Raw genomic sequence first — 14,717 nt, 5'->3', positions numbered from 1 at the left:
TAACATTAAAAACAATATGGATATAAGAGTCGAAAACACGAATGGTGGGTGGTGTGAATTTGGAACATATATAACCCATGTCATGTCCCATAGGGGCTCTCTTACTTGCCTTGTTTCTTCCTCCTCCAATGCCTCTTAAGCTACTCAATCTCCACTTCCACGTACAATCACCGTCTCAAATTCCACTATATATATCTGCTTCTTCAAACTCGCGTTATATAACAAACTTCAACATGGATACCTCCTCTTTGTTTCTTCAATTATTCCTCTGTCTCACTCTCCTAACGGGTCTAGCTAAACCCGACCCGGACCTACTCCAAGACTACTGCATTGCAGACACAAATTCCCCTTTATACCTTAATGGTGCACCCTGTCTCAATCCAGCCCTAGCTTTGTCCTCTCACTTCACCACCTCCGCTCTAGCCAAACCGGGCGACACCAAGGCGAACCAGTTCGGCTTCAGTGTCACCCTCACCACCCTCGCGAGTTTGCCCGGGATCAACACCATGGGCATAACCATGGCCCGTGTTGACATAGCCGGTAACGGGCTCGTTCCGCCACATTCGCACCCTCGGGCCTCGGAGGTCACCATTTGTCTCCAGGGCGTTATTCTAGTGGGTTTTGTGGATACCTCTAATCGTCTCTTCAGTCAGAGGCTTGAGCCCGGTGACTCGTTCGTTTTTCCGAGAGGACTGATCCATTTTCTTTATAACACGGACTTGAAGAAGCCGGCTTTGGCTATTTCGGGCCTGAGTAGCCAAACCCGGGCGCACAAATAGCTTCGAGGGCCGCTTTCGTGTCGAGTCCGCCCATTCCTGACGTGGTATTGGAAAAGGCGTTTCAAATCAGTCCACAGGATGTTGCCAAGATACGTAAAAACCTCGGCGGTTGATATGTTATTTATGTGCCTCAATAATCATTTCTTGCTATTCATCAATCATGTAGGAAAACGGGTGGTTGAAGTCTTCACTCCCATAAAAATAGATCCATCAACGGTCGTATAATTGTGTACCGAAACTGTTCGTTTATTATGGTTGCTTGTACAGAAAGTCTAACAAATAAATTTACAATTTGATTATGGACAAATTTCATCTTGTTAAATTAAATTGATTTTTAAAATCTATATTAAAACTAATTATAAATGTTGAATTTTGTTGTTGTTGACCTTAATTTGGAGGGGGAATCTCAAATGCTCAAGACTTTGTGTTGGGCCGACACGTCTACAAAAGAAACTAGTAGAAGAGTGTAACATCAAATGAGAATGAGATACATGTCCAAACTTTGGAAAAAGGATTACTTTCACTAATAAAGGTAATGTCTTATTTATGAACTCTAATGCCGATGTGTAATCATTACATAAGTTGATAGAGGGGATCAAAACTGTTACTACATCAAGCTGAGTTGAAATTTGTGGTAAAAAGAGTGCGTCCCGTGAACAAAAGCGAAACTTGAGAAATAGATAATGAATTAAAGAAAACAATGAACACGTAAACGTTATTCCTCTCTAAGTAATGTTGTCTTCCCCAATTACATTCAAAGAAATCAACCCAACCAACCAAAATTGTTCCATAATCATGGAACCCGTCTGATGAACGAAAGGAATTGATACCCATATGAAAATAATGACCCAGAAAAGAAAAAGAATTCAATCTGTATGCAGAACAAAGAAACAAAGAAAAAGAATCATAACAAATAACTAGAAAATCCCAAGAATATCGAAGAAGAAAAAGAAGACTGATCCTTGATTAAACCTCCCTTGTAAAGATCGTACGGTTTCCAGAGATGATCGACCGGACATGGGTTTCTGGCATCCAGTCGAACCCAGGGCTTCCCTTTCCCACTCCAATGCAACAGACTCACCGGACCTGTATGCAACAACCGACAAGAACCTCGTACATTGTCGCCGCCGAGCCCATGTTGGTTCCATCTGTGATCAATGGCTTCCACATTCCCGGCAAATACGAGCAGAAACGGCGGCAACGAACCCAAGTCGTAAATCCTTCGTTTCCTCTGAATTTCCATCCAGTTCTCTATTTTTTTCCTGTAATTCCCTTCTCTCCACCGGACTAAATCCATCACCATAACCCCCGTGTTGAAATAACACGGCTTCCTCGAATGGAATACCCGGGAAATCACCGGGTCGGACCAGAACGTGTCCGTGAAATACTTTGTGAAGTTGGCGTGGCAGTACTCGGGTGCTCCAATCACACGTGAGTTTGTCAGGGTCGTGTTCCAGAGTTTGTGAATGTTGTCGACGACGACCAGGTCCGAGTCGAGATAAATCACTCGGTCAACGCAGAGATCTAGGATGTCTCCGAGGTAGTTCCGGGCGTAGTTGAGTGGGTTCTCGAGGGCTTGACGGATTGAAGAAGAGATTAAGTTGATTACCGTGTCTTCCCTGAAGATGTAGATTTTGAAGTTGAGTGAAGGGAACGTGGATCGGACGAGTTTGCTCAAGACTCTCGGACTCGCCGGGTCGAACTCGGCGGCAATGAAGTGAAAGAAGACGTTTTCGGGGCACGAAGCGTGGCGGAGGACGGAGTGGACGGCGGCGATCGATCCACGCAAGTACTCGGAGTCCAGCGTCATCGCCAGGTGAACCAAATCCTGATCGCAAGAGGAAACCGCTTCTTTGTTGGCAGAAACCGGACATTCCACCCCGTTACGGTATTCCGGTGCCTCCGAGAACTCGAACCGGGACCCATCTCCCCCTCCAATGGTCCGAATACCGTCGCAAAACGTCGCCGTTAGCGAGAAATGAAGAAGCAAAACGGCGGCAACATAGAAAACGGAACGCATTATCGTTTTTCCAAAAAACAGAACAAGAAAAAGAGAGACAAGTGTGTTCTGTTTAAGTTTTAGCTTTCACTTCTGAGTTCCTTTGATAAAGAAATTTCAGATGATTGGCATTGCGGCGAAAGGGAAAACGAGAAGGAAAGTGATGCTGGTAAAGATTAAGCAACAGAGCTTTCAAGTTTCAAGACTTTGGGTTAATCAACACTGTTATTATTTTGGGTTTCATTCAAAGCGAAACGCGGTTTAGTGATGAAGGGAAATGAAATGAAATACCCGAAAGGAAAGGAAGGTAAATAAAGGGAAAACAGTGTTTGGGGAGTAGGAAAATTTGTTGGCTCTTTCCCGTTTTTTCCTTACGGGAATAACAGAGGCCAGAGGGAGAGGATAGCTTTTAATTTTATTAGTGGAGTTAAAAAATTTATAACCGACGTAATAAGTAATAATAAAAAAAGTAAGATAAGAAAATGTTATGTCAAATTATTTTACGAATTCCTATAATAAAATATTCATTTTACTTTATTTACTATTAAGAGAGATATTTGATTATTATATGTTGGAAAAGTATATATCTAGGTTCAAAATTATAATTTACAGCTAGGTTTTTCATTTATAAATTTTTATTTATCTAATTAGCTATTTAAGCATGGCTTTAAATTATTTTGTTCAGTTTTGTCCTTTCATTTATTGTTTGGGTATATTATTCATAATACCTAACTATTAATTTTAGTCCATTTCAGTACCTAAACTTTTCATTTTTCAAAATCATATATAACGTTTAGTTTTTTGTTTTATTTTAGTGCCCACCGCTAAAAGGTTAACGAGTTTACTTAAACTATCACTTTTGGTCTATTTTAGTATTTAAACTTTAAAAAGAAAATTCAAAACTTAACGTTATATTTTGAATAGGGTACCAAAATAACTAAACATTAGGTATGATTTTGAAAAAAATGAAAGTTTATACTAAAATGGACTAAAATTGATAGTTTAGGTACTAAATACGTAATTTACTCTTATTATTTTTTAAAATTATACCAAAAGTTATATTTTGACTTTATTTTTGTCACGCACAATTTAAAAATTAATGATGATGCTAGCATGTCATCATAAAATAATGTCACATTCTCATTTGGGAAAAATTGTTATGTTTAGCATTTTTATTTATTTTTAAAGGCGAGTGACCAAAACGTAATGTTATGTATAATTTAAAAAAATAGTTGAATGGCGATAATATAATTAAAATAATAATTAAGTGACTAGATACATAATTTACCCTATATATTTAAAGAAGACCTTTACACCTACATTATATTATCTCGTTATGATGGTAAATAATTTATTTTAACATTCACTATCCAATGCTTAAGTTTTTATAACAGATACCGTCACTTATACCTTATATTAATAAAAAAAATTAAATTAATGTATTTAATTAGATTAAAAATTTAAATATCAAATAAATATTTAATTAGATTAAAATAATATAAATACCAAATTACACCATAAGAACAAGTCCAAGTACCAAAATATATATTTACGATATATTTGGAGAGAGAATTAATTGCATCCCATGTCCTCAAGGTATGATCCTCATCTTAAATTGATTTCTAACATTTTAAATGTTTTAATTTTATCCCTAAACTATGATATCATTCCGAATTAATCCTTAAACTTTTGAACATTTTAATTTAATCCCCAAACTATGACCTTCGTTCTTTATTAATCCCATGCCCATCCCTCGCACATCAGAGCCTGGGGCTTCCACTAATTAAGTGACAGCTACGCAGCCGAAGCATCCAGCTGGTTTATGCCTAATGCCTTGTTCATGTATCGTGGCTGGCATTTACCACCCCCATGTGATCAGACGTGCTCCCTCTCCTATTTATTTTTTGCCATGTTATCCCCTTTTTTTTGTCAATGCTTTCAATCTTTATTTATTTGCTAAAATTTTATATGCAAAAGTAAACAAACTAGCTAGAGAGTTTTGGTACGTTATTTTCTAAAAAACTATTGACAAGTAGCAACATGTGTTAGTTTGCAATTTTCGTTTGATCATCTTAAAGCTTTCCCAAAACTTATTATCACAATCCATGTTTTATTAATTAACAAAGGAGGATCAACAATGTGCCCTCCCAAAGAGGTCAAAAAGGGAAGGAGAAACAAGCTCTATTTATCCTGAAAAATTAGTCAGAATTTAGGCATAACCTGAAGTAACTCTATATTTTCATATAGGCTTATGGTCTATTTTAGTCCTCGCACTCGTATTTAATGCAAGAATCAAATAGTTTCGATAATAAAAGAATTATTATTACCTTTTGAAGTTTCGGATTTGAACACTATGTTTGCAGGAGACATACGAACATTCATTATCAAATTATTAATAGTCTTTCAAAAATATATCAATTTAAATTAAAAAAATCAATCAAAATTCTCTACCATATTATCATTCATATATGATTTTTGTTGCATCAGCATAGTAATTATTACGTTAATGTATCACGTTAACATAATAAGGGTCATGTCAACGATTCTGTCATATATCAGTTTTAGTTTGTCCAATACTTCATATATTTTGCGATAATTTTACAATTTAAAATTCAATGGGTGTTCATGTCATGTTTACATAATTTAACAAGTAAAAATGTTTATTCACGTAACCTTTTATACTACTTGATCATATTATAGTCAGACTAAAACCAAAGAAAACTAATAATACAAACATAAAGAATGGGTGGGCACTCGATGGTTTGTAAATAAAAAAAAGGAGTTGTTGGAGTTGAGATCTCGTGAACCAACCAACCAACAACTTGGTGAATTATAAGCACAAAATCACTGCAATTTCCATGAAAAGTTACCCAATAAACAAGCACCGTCAGTGTATGCGAGAGAGAAGACTTGACCTGTTCATGACACCAGAGAGAGAGAGAGAGAGAGCAATGGAGACAAACTTAAAACTCTGTTTAATTTAAAAGTTAATGGGAGTGAGAAATATGGTGTTTTATTTAACTAATTGCACGTGTGGGTTTGGTCAGGTAAAACAAGGTTAAGGGACTAATTAAGAAATTTATTGGAAGAAGGGGGAAGTAGGTATATTTGGCATAGGATACTCTGAATTTTATTTGCATGGTTACAAGAGTTGCAGTGATAGAAGTAGAAAATTAATATTCCATTGGGGCAATGCAGACTGACTTCATTACCACCGACATAGGTGGTCAGATAAGGCAATTATAAGGGAACTATACCCATTTAATAACTAATTATGAGAATAGTATTAAAAAGTTCTTTAAATAAATGAAATTAATTTTAATTGTATAACATAAAGATGTATTTAAGCGGATGCAATTTTGTTTTACGTGATATAACGTGTTAGGATATTCAATTTCTCCATTGACAAATTTAAATATCTTTTATATTATTTAATTAACTTTGTTCTACGTTGCCAGCAATAATAATCGATGACAATCGATCATGTTGGAGAGTAATAGTCAACACCGAGAGATTCTCCATCGTATGCAAGAATTAAATTGATATTTTATCCGAATTAAATTAATATTATATTTAAAATTTAAGAATTAAATAACAAACTAATTTCATTCATTAATATTAAAAATTATTACTCTTTATCCAATGTTGTTAAGGACATTCATCCATCCATAAATGCTAAAGATCACTGGTTTGATGACCATTCATCCATAACCTAAGTTGACAACAGTGGAAATGGATAAAACTATATAGAAGATACTTGATGGACACCATTTTTATCGATAAATGCAAGCATTAAAGCTCTTCTGGATTTCAAGAATGAATTTATCCATGGATTGGTCTCAGCAACCAATTGAATCATGTTGAGATTCACGTTTTTGACAGTGAATGAACAGAAAGTATATTATCTTTACATTGAATCAACCAGCTATATATATACAAGCTTGCACTGCTCAGCTGACTTAGCAGTTATAACAGACTGAACTAACTCCTAACAACACCTTAACAGAAGCACTAACAGAAGCAGTTATAACCATCTTATGCATGCACTCACATTCTCATTCATACATACATACATTCACATCTTAATATTCTAACATTCTCCCCGCTTCTTCAACTCCTTTTTCCTTCATTGACAAGGTAGAACACGCACTTGATCTCTGAATACTTCAAAAGCTCCCTTTGTCAATGGCTTGGTGAATACGTCCGCTGCCTGATGACATGTTGGAACATAGTTCACCTGAAGTTGCTTTGATGTAACTTTCTCACGAATGAAATGCACATCCATGTCTACATGTTTTGACATTGCATGATATACTGGGTTTGTGCTTAAGGCAAAAGCACTGGTGTTATCACACCAAATAACAAGAGTATTTCTGTTTACTACTCCTAGTTCACCCAATAATGAACTCACCCATGTAACTTCAGCAATAGCCTCAGCAATGCTTCGATACTCAGCCTCCATTGTAGATCTGAAGACAGTTTTTTGTTTCCTTGAACACCAAACTACAAGGCATGCACCAAGAAACACCATATGTCCAGGCACTGATCTTCTGTCATCAAGACTGCCACCCCAATCAGCATCAGCAAATGCCACTACTTCAAATGACTTGCTTCCAGTGCCAGAAAATGTAAGTCCATAGTTCAACGTTCCAAATAGGTATCGAAGTATCCTCTTTATTGCAGCTAGATGCAACTCACGCGGGGCATGCATATACTGAGCAGCCTTGTTCACACTAAACGCCAGCCTTGTTCACACTAAACGCCACATCCGGTCGTGTGACAAACATATAACAAAGCACCAACAATGCTTCGATACTCTCGTGCATTAGCCAATAATTCTCCAGCCTCCTGAGTCAGCTTTGGTGATCATACCATTGGGGTAGCTGTGGGTGTTGCATGAAACAAATTTGTCCTCTCTAACAGTTCACTTATGTACTTTTTTTGAGACAACACCAAACATTCCTTACTCCTTTTGACTTCAATACCCAAGAAATAAGACAACTCTCCTAAATCCTTCAAAGAAAACTCCTGGTTCAAAGCTTGCACTACGCTGTCAATGATACGAGATGAATCACCTGTAAGGATAATATCATCCACATAAACAAGCATGTATGTACATCAGCCTTCATCATTTTTAACAAACAACGATACATCAGCTCGAGATTCACTAAAGCCCAACTGAATTAAACTAGCTTTTAGTTTATCATGCCAATTTCTTGGTGCTTGCCTCAATCCATACAACGCTTTATTAAGTTTGCAAACAAGTAAACTACCATCATTAGCATATTCCTCGAATCTAGGTAGCTGCTGCATGAATACATCCTCAGTCAAATCCCCGTTTAAAAACGTATTATTCACATCAATTTGTCTCAAAGGCCAGTTCTTTGCAACAACAATTGAAAGCACTGCATTCAATGTAGAAAATTTAACAACAGGACTGTAAGTTTCTTTAAAGTCACAACCAGGAACTTGGGAGTACCCTTTAGTAACAATGTCCCTCAACAGAACCATCAGGCCTCTTTTTAACTCTGAACAACCACCTGCAACCAACAATCTCACTCCCTGCAGGCAGTTTAACAAGTGACCAGGTATTATTCCTTTGCAATGCAGCAAGTTTAGCTTGAACAACTTTTTTCCAACTGGAGACTTTGATTGCTTCATAAATGTCACCTGGAACTTCATCAACAGCTGCAGTCATATAAGCTTTTGGCTTGAATATTCCGCATTTACTTCTTGTCAATATAGGATGTGTGTTTACTTGAGCATCAATCATATTCCCTGTGCTAACAGCTTGATCATTATCCTGAGTTCTAACATCGTGATCTTGCTCATCACCACCAGTGTCTTGACCAATATGCAAAAATTCATTTGATGCTTGATGCTCAACATCTTGCACACCACCTGTATTCTCGATTAGTCCAGATCCAGAATTGACACCAAGCAAGTTACCAAACGAACTACTAGAACTGCCACTACTACTGACCTTTGAATTATGACCAACTTCTTCAACTCCTTTTTCACTAAGAAGCTTAGTTACATCAGTCACAACCTGTAGTGGGCTAGAACAACTCCTCATGTTAGATGTAACATCCACATGACCATTCTTCCCTGCAAAAGGAAACTGCCTTTCATCAAACACCACATGTCTCGTTGTGTAAACTCTACCATCTTCAGCAAGACACTGAAAACCTTTGTGTTGCATACTGTAGCCTAAGAACGTGCAAGGCTTTGACCTGAAATCCAATTTGTTCTTTAAATAGGGTCTTAAATGAGGAAAACAGAGGCATCCAAATACTTTTAACTGCCTATATTTTGGTTTCTTATGATAGAGTTTCTCGAATGGCGAGACTCCTTACAATATTCTTGTAGGAAGTTTATTTATCAGGTGAACTGCAGTCACCACTGCATATGCCCAAAACTTAACAGGCATTGATGTTTGGGCAAGCAAAACTAAAGCAAGCTCTATCACATGTCGATGCTTACGCTCGACCACTCCATTTTGCTCCGATGTATGTGGACATGTAAGCCTGTGTGTGATGCCTTTCCTCAACAAATAATTAGACAGCCTGCGATACTCCACTCCCCAATCACTCTGAACAGCCTTTATAGGTAGATCAAACTGAACCATGACCATCTGCTGAAACATTTCAAATACATGAACTGCTTGAGCCTTGTATATTAACAAATACAACCATGAATGTCTGGTACACGTATCAACAAATGTCACATAGTACTTGTAGCCATTCGAGACTACATGTGGAGGTCCCCAAAGATCTGTAAATACTAACTGAAAAGGAGTTTAATACACTGTTGTAGATGCAGAAAAAGGTAATTTATGGTTTTTTCCTAAATGACAGGCAACACATGTTTTATTAATGCTGGAAGGCAAGATTACATTAAATTCCTTACACACTTTTACTAGGCAATCATACGAGGGGTGTCCCAAACGCTGATGCCACAAATCATACACAGTCATAGAGAATTGTGTTGCATAAGCTACTGTCTTAGAACTATCTGAAGTTGATGAATCAACTGCAAATGAATATAAACCACCATCTTCATTTCCTCTAAGCAATACTGCACCAGTCTTCTTGTCACGAATGAAACACTCATGTGCATGGAATTCAAAGAAAATGTTGTTATCCCTAGCAAGCTTTGACACCGATAATAAATTTTTGGTTATTCTTGGTACATGCAGTAAATCAGTTAGTAACAACACGCGAGTGGGTATATACAAAGAAGATTTCCCAACAAACTTAACATCTAATGCAACACCATCACAAATAGTTAATTTACCTGGATTGTTGAAATCCACAGGTTGAGAAATGTTCATGTCATCAGAAGTGACATGATGTGTGGCTCCCGAGTCCACAATCCATTGCTCATGATCTGCTTGTGATTTATTAAAACTGAACTTTTAGCTAGCACCACAATCACAGCCATTATCTTTTCTGTTATTATTGGCAGCATAATAAGCAGTACTTGACTCATTCTTAGAGTAAACATTACTATTAGCTATAACTCCAGGAAAGTCTTCATCAAACCGATGCCAACATTGATCAACCAGATGGCCGGTTTTTCCACATAATTGGCACTGTAACCGAGCTCCACCCATTCCTTGACCAGTCGATCGACCACGATAATACGTCTGACGAGATGCTGCAGAGCGCTCAGATTGATCAACAGCTTTGCTCGACATCTGACCTTGTGCAATATGAGCACTCATAGGAAGTGACTCGAGTGGATCACAAAACTCAGCGAGTTGAGTTTCAGCATCCAACAACATGGTGTAAATAGCATCAAGTGATATTGATTCGCGCATAGTAGTTATAACCGCCACAAAAGGTTGGTATTCGCGAGACAATCCCTTCAAGATACTAGCAACTTGTACTGCCTGAGATAAAACACTTCCATATGATGCTAGAGCATCACAAACCTCTTTAATTCTAGTAAGATACACTCACATTGATTCATCTCTCTTTTTTAGTGATTGAAGCTTGTAATTTAGACTAATGACAACAGTCGTGGATATACTTGAGAAGAACTGGAGCACCGTGTTCCAGACTGCTGAGGCAGTTTTAGCGCCCACAAACTGAGGTAACAATTGAGGACTGATTGTTGACAAAAACCAGGACGCTAGAGCACTGTCCTGTTCAACGAACTCTTCATACAATTCATTCGGTACATCTTCACCAGCTTCATTGAGCACTGTCTGTGATGGAACATACATCGAGCCTGTGAGTAACCTCTCCAATCTGTGGCTACGAACAGTGAGCAACACTTGCTGTTTCCATAGCAGAAAGTTTGCGTCATCAAGAATGACATTAACCTTTTTATTGGAGAATGTCTTTGCATTCCTTGATACAGGCTCCATTGACGACAACCGATCAACATCCATGATGAACCTTTCTTTAAGCAGCGAGAACACGAGAAGACCGCCCGGATCGTCTAGCGAAAGAACATCCATGATGAACCTTTCTTTAAGCAGCGAGAACACGAGAAGACCGCCTGGATCGTCTAGCGAAAGATACCATGTTGAGATTCACGTTTTTGATAGTGAATGAACAGAAAGTATATTATCTTTACATTGAATCAACCAGCTATATATATGCAAGCTTGCACTGCTCAGCTGACTTAGCAGTTATAACAGACTGAACTAACTCCTAACAATACCTTAACAGAAGCATTAATAGAAGCAGTTATAACCGTCTTATGCATGCACTCACATTCTCATTCATACATACATACATTCACATCTTAATATTTTAACAAATCATAGGCTTAAAGTTAAACCCACGGTTTTTGCACACGCCTAAACTGGAACAATTCTTCCCCATAATCAAAGGTAAAATAATTATTCCATTCTCTACAGATACAATAAAGTCAAACATGTCAATTAATAACACAAATCTATCAGTTTTACTTTTATCTTCATATTAGTGACAAGACTGGGAATCATGTTTTAATATTGTAGATGAAACCCTTGACATGCAATAGCCTTGAAATCTCTTTTCATAACCAAAAATCTACCTTTGAATTCTAACTAACAATGCTAGATAGTCCAGGTGATGCCCGTGTGCAGTCAGAAAGTACAATGTACTTTTAGTACTCTCAGAATAGATGCAATATGTTTTCCATCTTTCTGAAATAGCATGTGGCTTTACTAGAAGTTTTTTATGCCAACATTGCCTCTCTCGAGGTTTTAGTTCAGTTCCATAAGATGCAATCCTACTCCACCTTGCAGAATGCTAAAGGTACTAGATCTTGGTAAACTCAGGTTACACCGAAAAAAGCCTTAACACAAGGCAAGAAAGTGATGCCAATCCCTATACCTTTTAGGCAATCAAGAGTGCAAGGGCAAGTTAGCATGTTCCTATAAATTACCAGCATATTTCCTCTTGTACATTTATTACTATATAAATATATGATTTTCATGGTAGATCTGACTAAGGGGATGTGCTTTAATTGAGTTAAAACTCCCATAAGTGGAAGACCATCGGAACCAGCTTAAAACTCTTATCATTTAACTAACTCATTATCCAAAGTTTTAATTCAAGCAGTCAAACTTCAAGAATGGTTCTTTAGCTGAATCTAACTGTGATTTTTGCCTTGTTCATTGCCTTGAATAACAGGAATTCTAGTAAAAATCCAAAGTTAGCTGAAATCATTTCAACTACTGAAGGTTTAGTTCAACTAGAGTTCTTGCCAAGTATACAGTCTACTCCAATCTAAACTCCCCTATGTTTGACTCAGCCAGAAAATTTTGATAACAATATCTTAAGTAGGTTTGTGGCATTGTTTTCAGATGATTGAAAAATTTTATATGATGATGGCCACACCTATTCCTATGTATTAACCTCAATGTTTGAGCATGAGGCCAAAATCCATTTCCCTTTTAGGCACAAATACACAAAAGAAATATTAATGCCTTGATTAAGCAACAAAAGTATTTTAAGTCATGGTTCCTACCTATGATCTTCAACTTTATTGTAAAAGCATCTAGGATCATCATGATGGATTCTGAACAAACTTAATCATGAAACCATTGACTACCTGCTTCCATCAGGTAATTTCTTGCCCATTTTGCATGGAGAACTTGGTAAGAAATAAATGGGCTAACAATTTGACTAGTTTGGATTAACTAATTTTCCAGAACAGATTCGTGATGATCAGTTTTAGCAAAGCTCTACATTTGAAGGATACCATTCTTATCTGATAGCAATGTTACTTTAAGAAGAAAAGGACAAAGAGAGCTCACTCATTAATGAAATTCACAAGTTACCATATACGCTGACAACTAGAAAAAAAACTTATAAATAATCACTAAATCAAAATGAAGGCAACAGAAAAATGTCTTACCTTAGTTTGAGCAATTGCATCGTCTACCTCTTTCCTTACTTCCTTCTCAATGACCTGAAATTTTTCCCATTACTTTTATATGTCTCTCACTTCAAAATTCTTACAGGATTTCAATTCTGATAGTTTCATAAATTAGTTATAAATACCTTCAACTCTTTCTCACTAGCTAGGTCATGAGACAATATTAGTTTCCTAATTCTTTCAATTGGATCACGCTCCTAGAAACATCACATCTAGAATGTCAGTTTTAGATTACTTGATTAAAATACAACATAAAATATTCAAGAAACGAATCCCTGGAAAAGTATATCATGATTGAACATCTACCTGTCTAACACCAGAAATTTCATCACGGGTTCGATAGGTGCTTCCAGGATCAGACATGGAATGTCCGTGATATCTGTAAGTGTCCATTTCAAGAATCTGCATATAAGCAGGCATGACTTAATATTAATTACTTATGCGATATATTACAGAAAATTGTATGAGATTTCACAAAGGAAATAGCAGCATATAGATACTTCTCGTCAACTAATTAGATAGAATGTAAATCTACAATCATTCCATCAATACCACTCCAACTATCATGACTTGTAAGCTCACAAAATTAGGAGTCATATATCGTTAGGCATCTTGTAGAATGAAGTTCCCAATACTTTACACCCATAGGAGTTAAGTACCTATAAGAATAGCTTTTGTCTCATAATACTAATATCTCAGACCAATAGAGTGTCCTTGTAAACATATTTTCATCAAATATTAGCAAAAAAAAAAACAACTTATCAACTACTCAGTGATTGTCATACCGTATTATCCTAGGGGAATCAAAGGAACTATCAACAAGCAACTGAAAATGGAGATTCATGAGTATGTCCCAAAAAGCTTGTTTAACATAACATCATAGATGCCCATTGTTTCCAAAGAAGTTCAAAAGTTATGATTACCCTGGACTACACATTCAGGCGTACTTTCCATGTTCTGAGATTTCAAACTTACTCATTGTAACTTTCAGAACGTGAACACGAAATCAGACCAAAAACAATACTAATATAAAAAGAAGATTAAGTTTCATTTTACCCTTCTCCTCGAGAAGAAACCACGTCTTTTAAGTTGAGAACCGCCGATGTAAACCTCATCCCTAGACCGCTTCATCTTTTTTCACTTTTTTCTAATTAAAACATAAGCTTTTTTTTCTCTTTTCTTAATTTTTTCTTTGATCTCACCATGTTGAGAGAAGTTGTGACATATTATCAGCTTAGTTTAGTTTGTTAGATAATTGGTTATAGGGTAGTTGGTAGTTTTATGACTTGTATAAATAGAGATGTAAAGTTATCATTTATGCAATAAGAAGTATGTTTTTTTCACAAACTTTAACACACCAACAAATCATGCTTGAACTTCGATTTATCTGAAGCAAGGAATTCCTGCAATCAACAAAAAACACAGTTATTTTAAACCAAACAATTAAGCACGAAGCAGATCTCAAAACCAAATTGAAAAACACCAAACGAAATAAACTTCTTTAATCTTTTTTTATTCCCCTCACGTCCTCAACAGATCATCACCAAAATGAACTTCAC

General features: G+C 36.6%; 2 protein-coding genes and 1 pseudogene across 2 annotated transcripts; 1 reads left to right on the top strand and 2 right to left on the bottom strand.

Annotated features, from left to right (window-relative positions):
• The first annotated feature begins 233 nt into the window (after nt 1-233).
• LOC120151440 lies at nt 234-986 on the top strand (annotated as a pseudogene).
• Nucleotides 987-1,523: 537 nt separating this feature from the next.
• Nucleotides 1,524-3,070, bottom strand: LOC120151439 (probable galacturonosyltransferase-like 9). Its single transcript, XM_039163896.1, has one exon. It carries the CDS (start codon nt 2,797-2,799, stop codon nt 1,684-1,686), a length of 1,116 nt encoding a protein of 371 aa, XP_039019827.1. The 5' UTR covers nt 2,800-3,070; the 3' UTR covers nt 1,524-1,683.
• Nucleotides 3,071-11,378: 8,308 nt separating this feature from the next.
• LOC120151430 (pyruvate dehydrogenase E1 component subunit alpha-1, mitochondrial-like) lies at nt 11,379-13,777 on the bottom strand. The gene is made up of 4 exons (XM_039163891.1): nt 13,465-13,777; nt 13,284-13,355; nt 13,138-13,191; nt 11,379-11,441 (listed from the first exon to the last, which is right to left on the bottom strand). The coding sequence occupies exons 1-4, from the start codon at nt 13,576-13,578 to the stop codon at nt 11,379-11,381; spliced, it is 303 nt and encodes a 100-aa protein (XP_039019822.1). The 5' UTR covers nt 13,579-13,777.
• Between the last annotated feature and the right edge of the window lie 940 nt (nt 13,778-14,717).

This window comes from Hibiscus syriacus, unplaced genomic scaffold (genome assembly GCF_006381635.1).
Source record: "Hibiscus syriacus cultivar Baekdansim isolate YM2019G1 unplaced genomic scaffold, ASM638163v2 tig00111057_pilon, whole genome shotgun sequence".
NCBI lineage: Eukaryota > Viridiplantae > Streptophyta > Magnoliopsida > Malvales > Malvaceae > Hibiscus > Hibiscus syriacus.
Note: the sequence above shows the minus strand (reverse complement) of the source record. Positions and strands in the feature narration are given on the sequence as shown.

What these genes read in the sequence shown, in the direction of transcription:
- LOC120151430 (XM_039163891.1), bottom strand. Translation starts at nt 13,578, where the DNA reads ATGCCTGCTTATATGCAGATTCTTGAAATGGACACTTACAGATATCAC. An exon ending in CTAGTGAGAAAGAGTTGAAG is followed by an intron (nt 13,192 to 13,283) that starts GTATTTATAACT and finishes GAAAAATTTCAG; the next exon opens with GTCATTGAGAAGGAAGTAAG. An exon ending in ATGCAATTGCTCAAACTAAG is followed by an intron (nt 11,442 to 13,137) that starts GTAAGACATTTT and finishes AGGTATTGTTAG; the next exon opens with GAGTTAGTTCAGTCTGTTAT.
- LOC120151439 (XM_039163896.1), bottom strand. Translation starts at nt 2,799, where the DNA reads ATGCGTTCCGTTTTCTATGTTGCCGCCGTTTTGCTTCTTCATTTCTCG.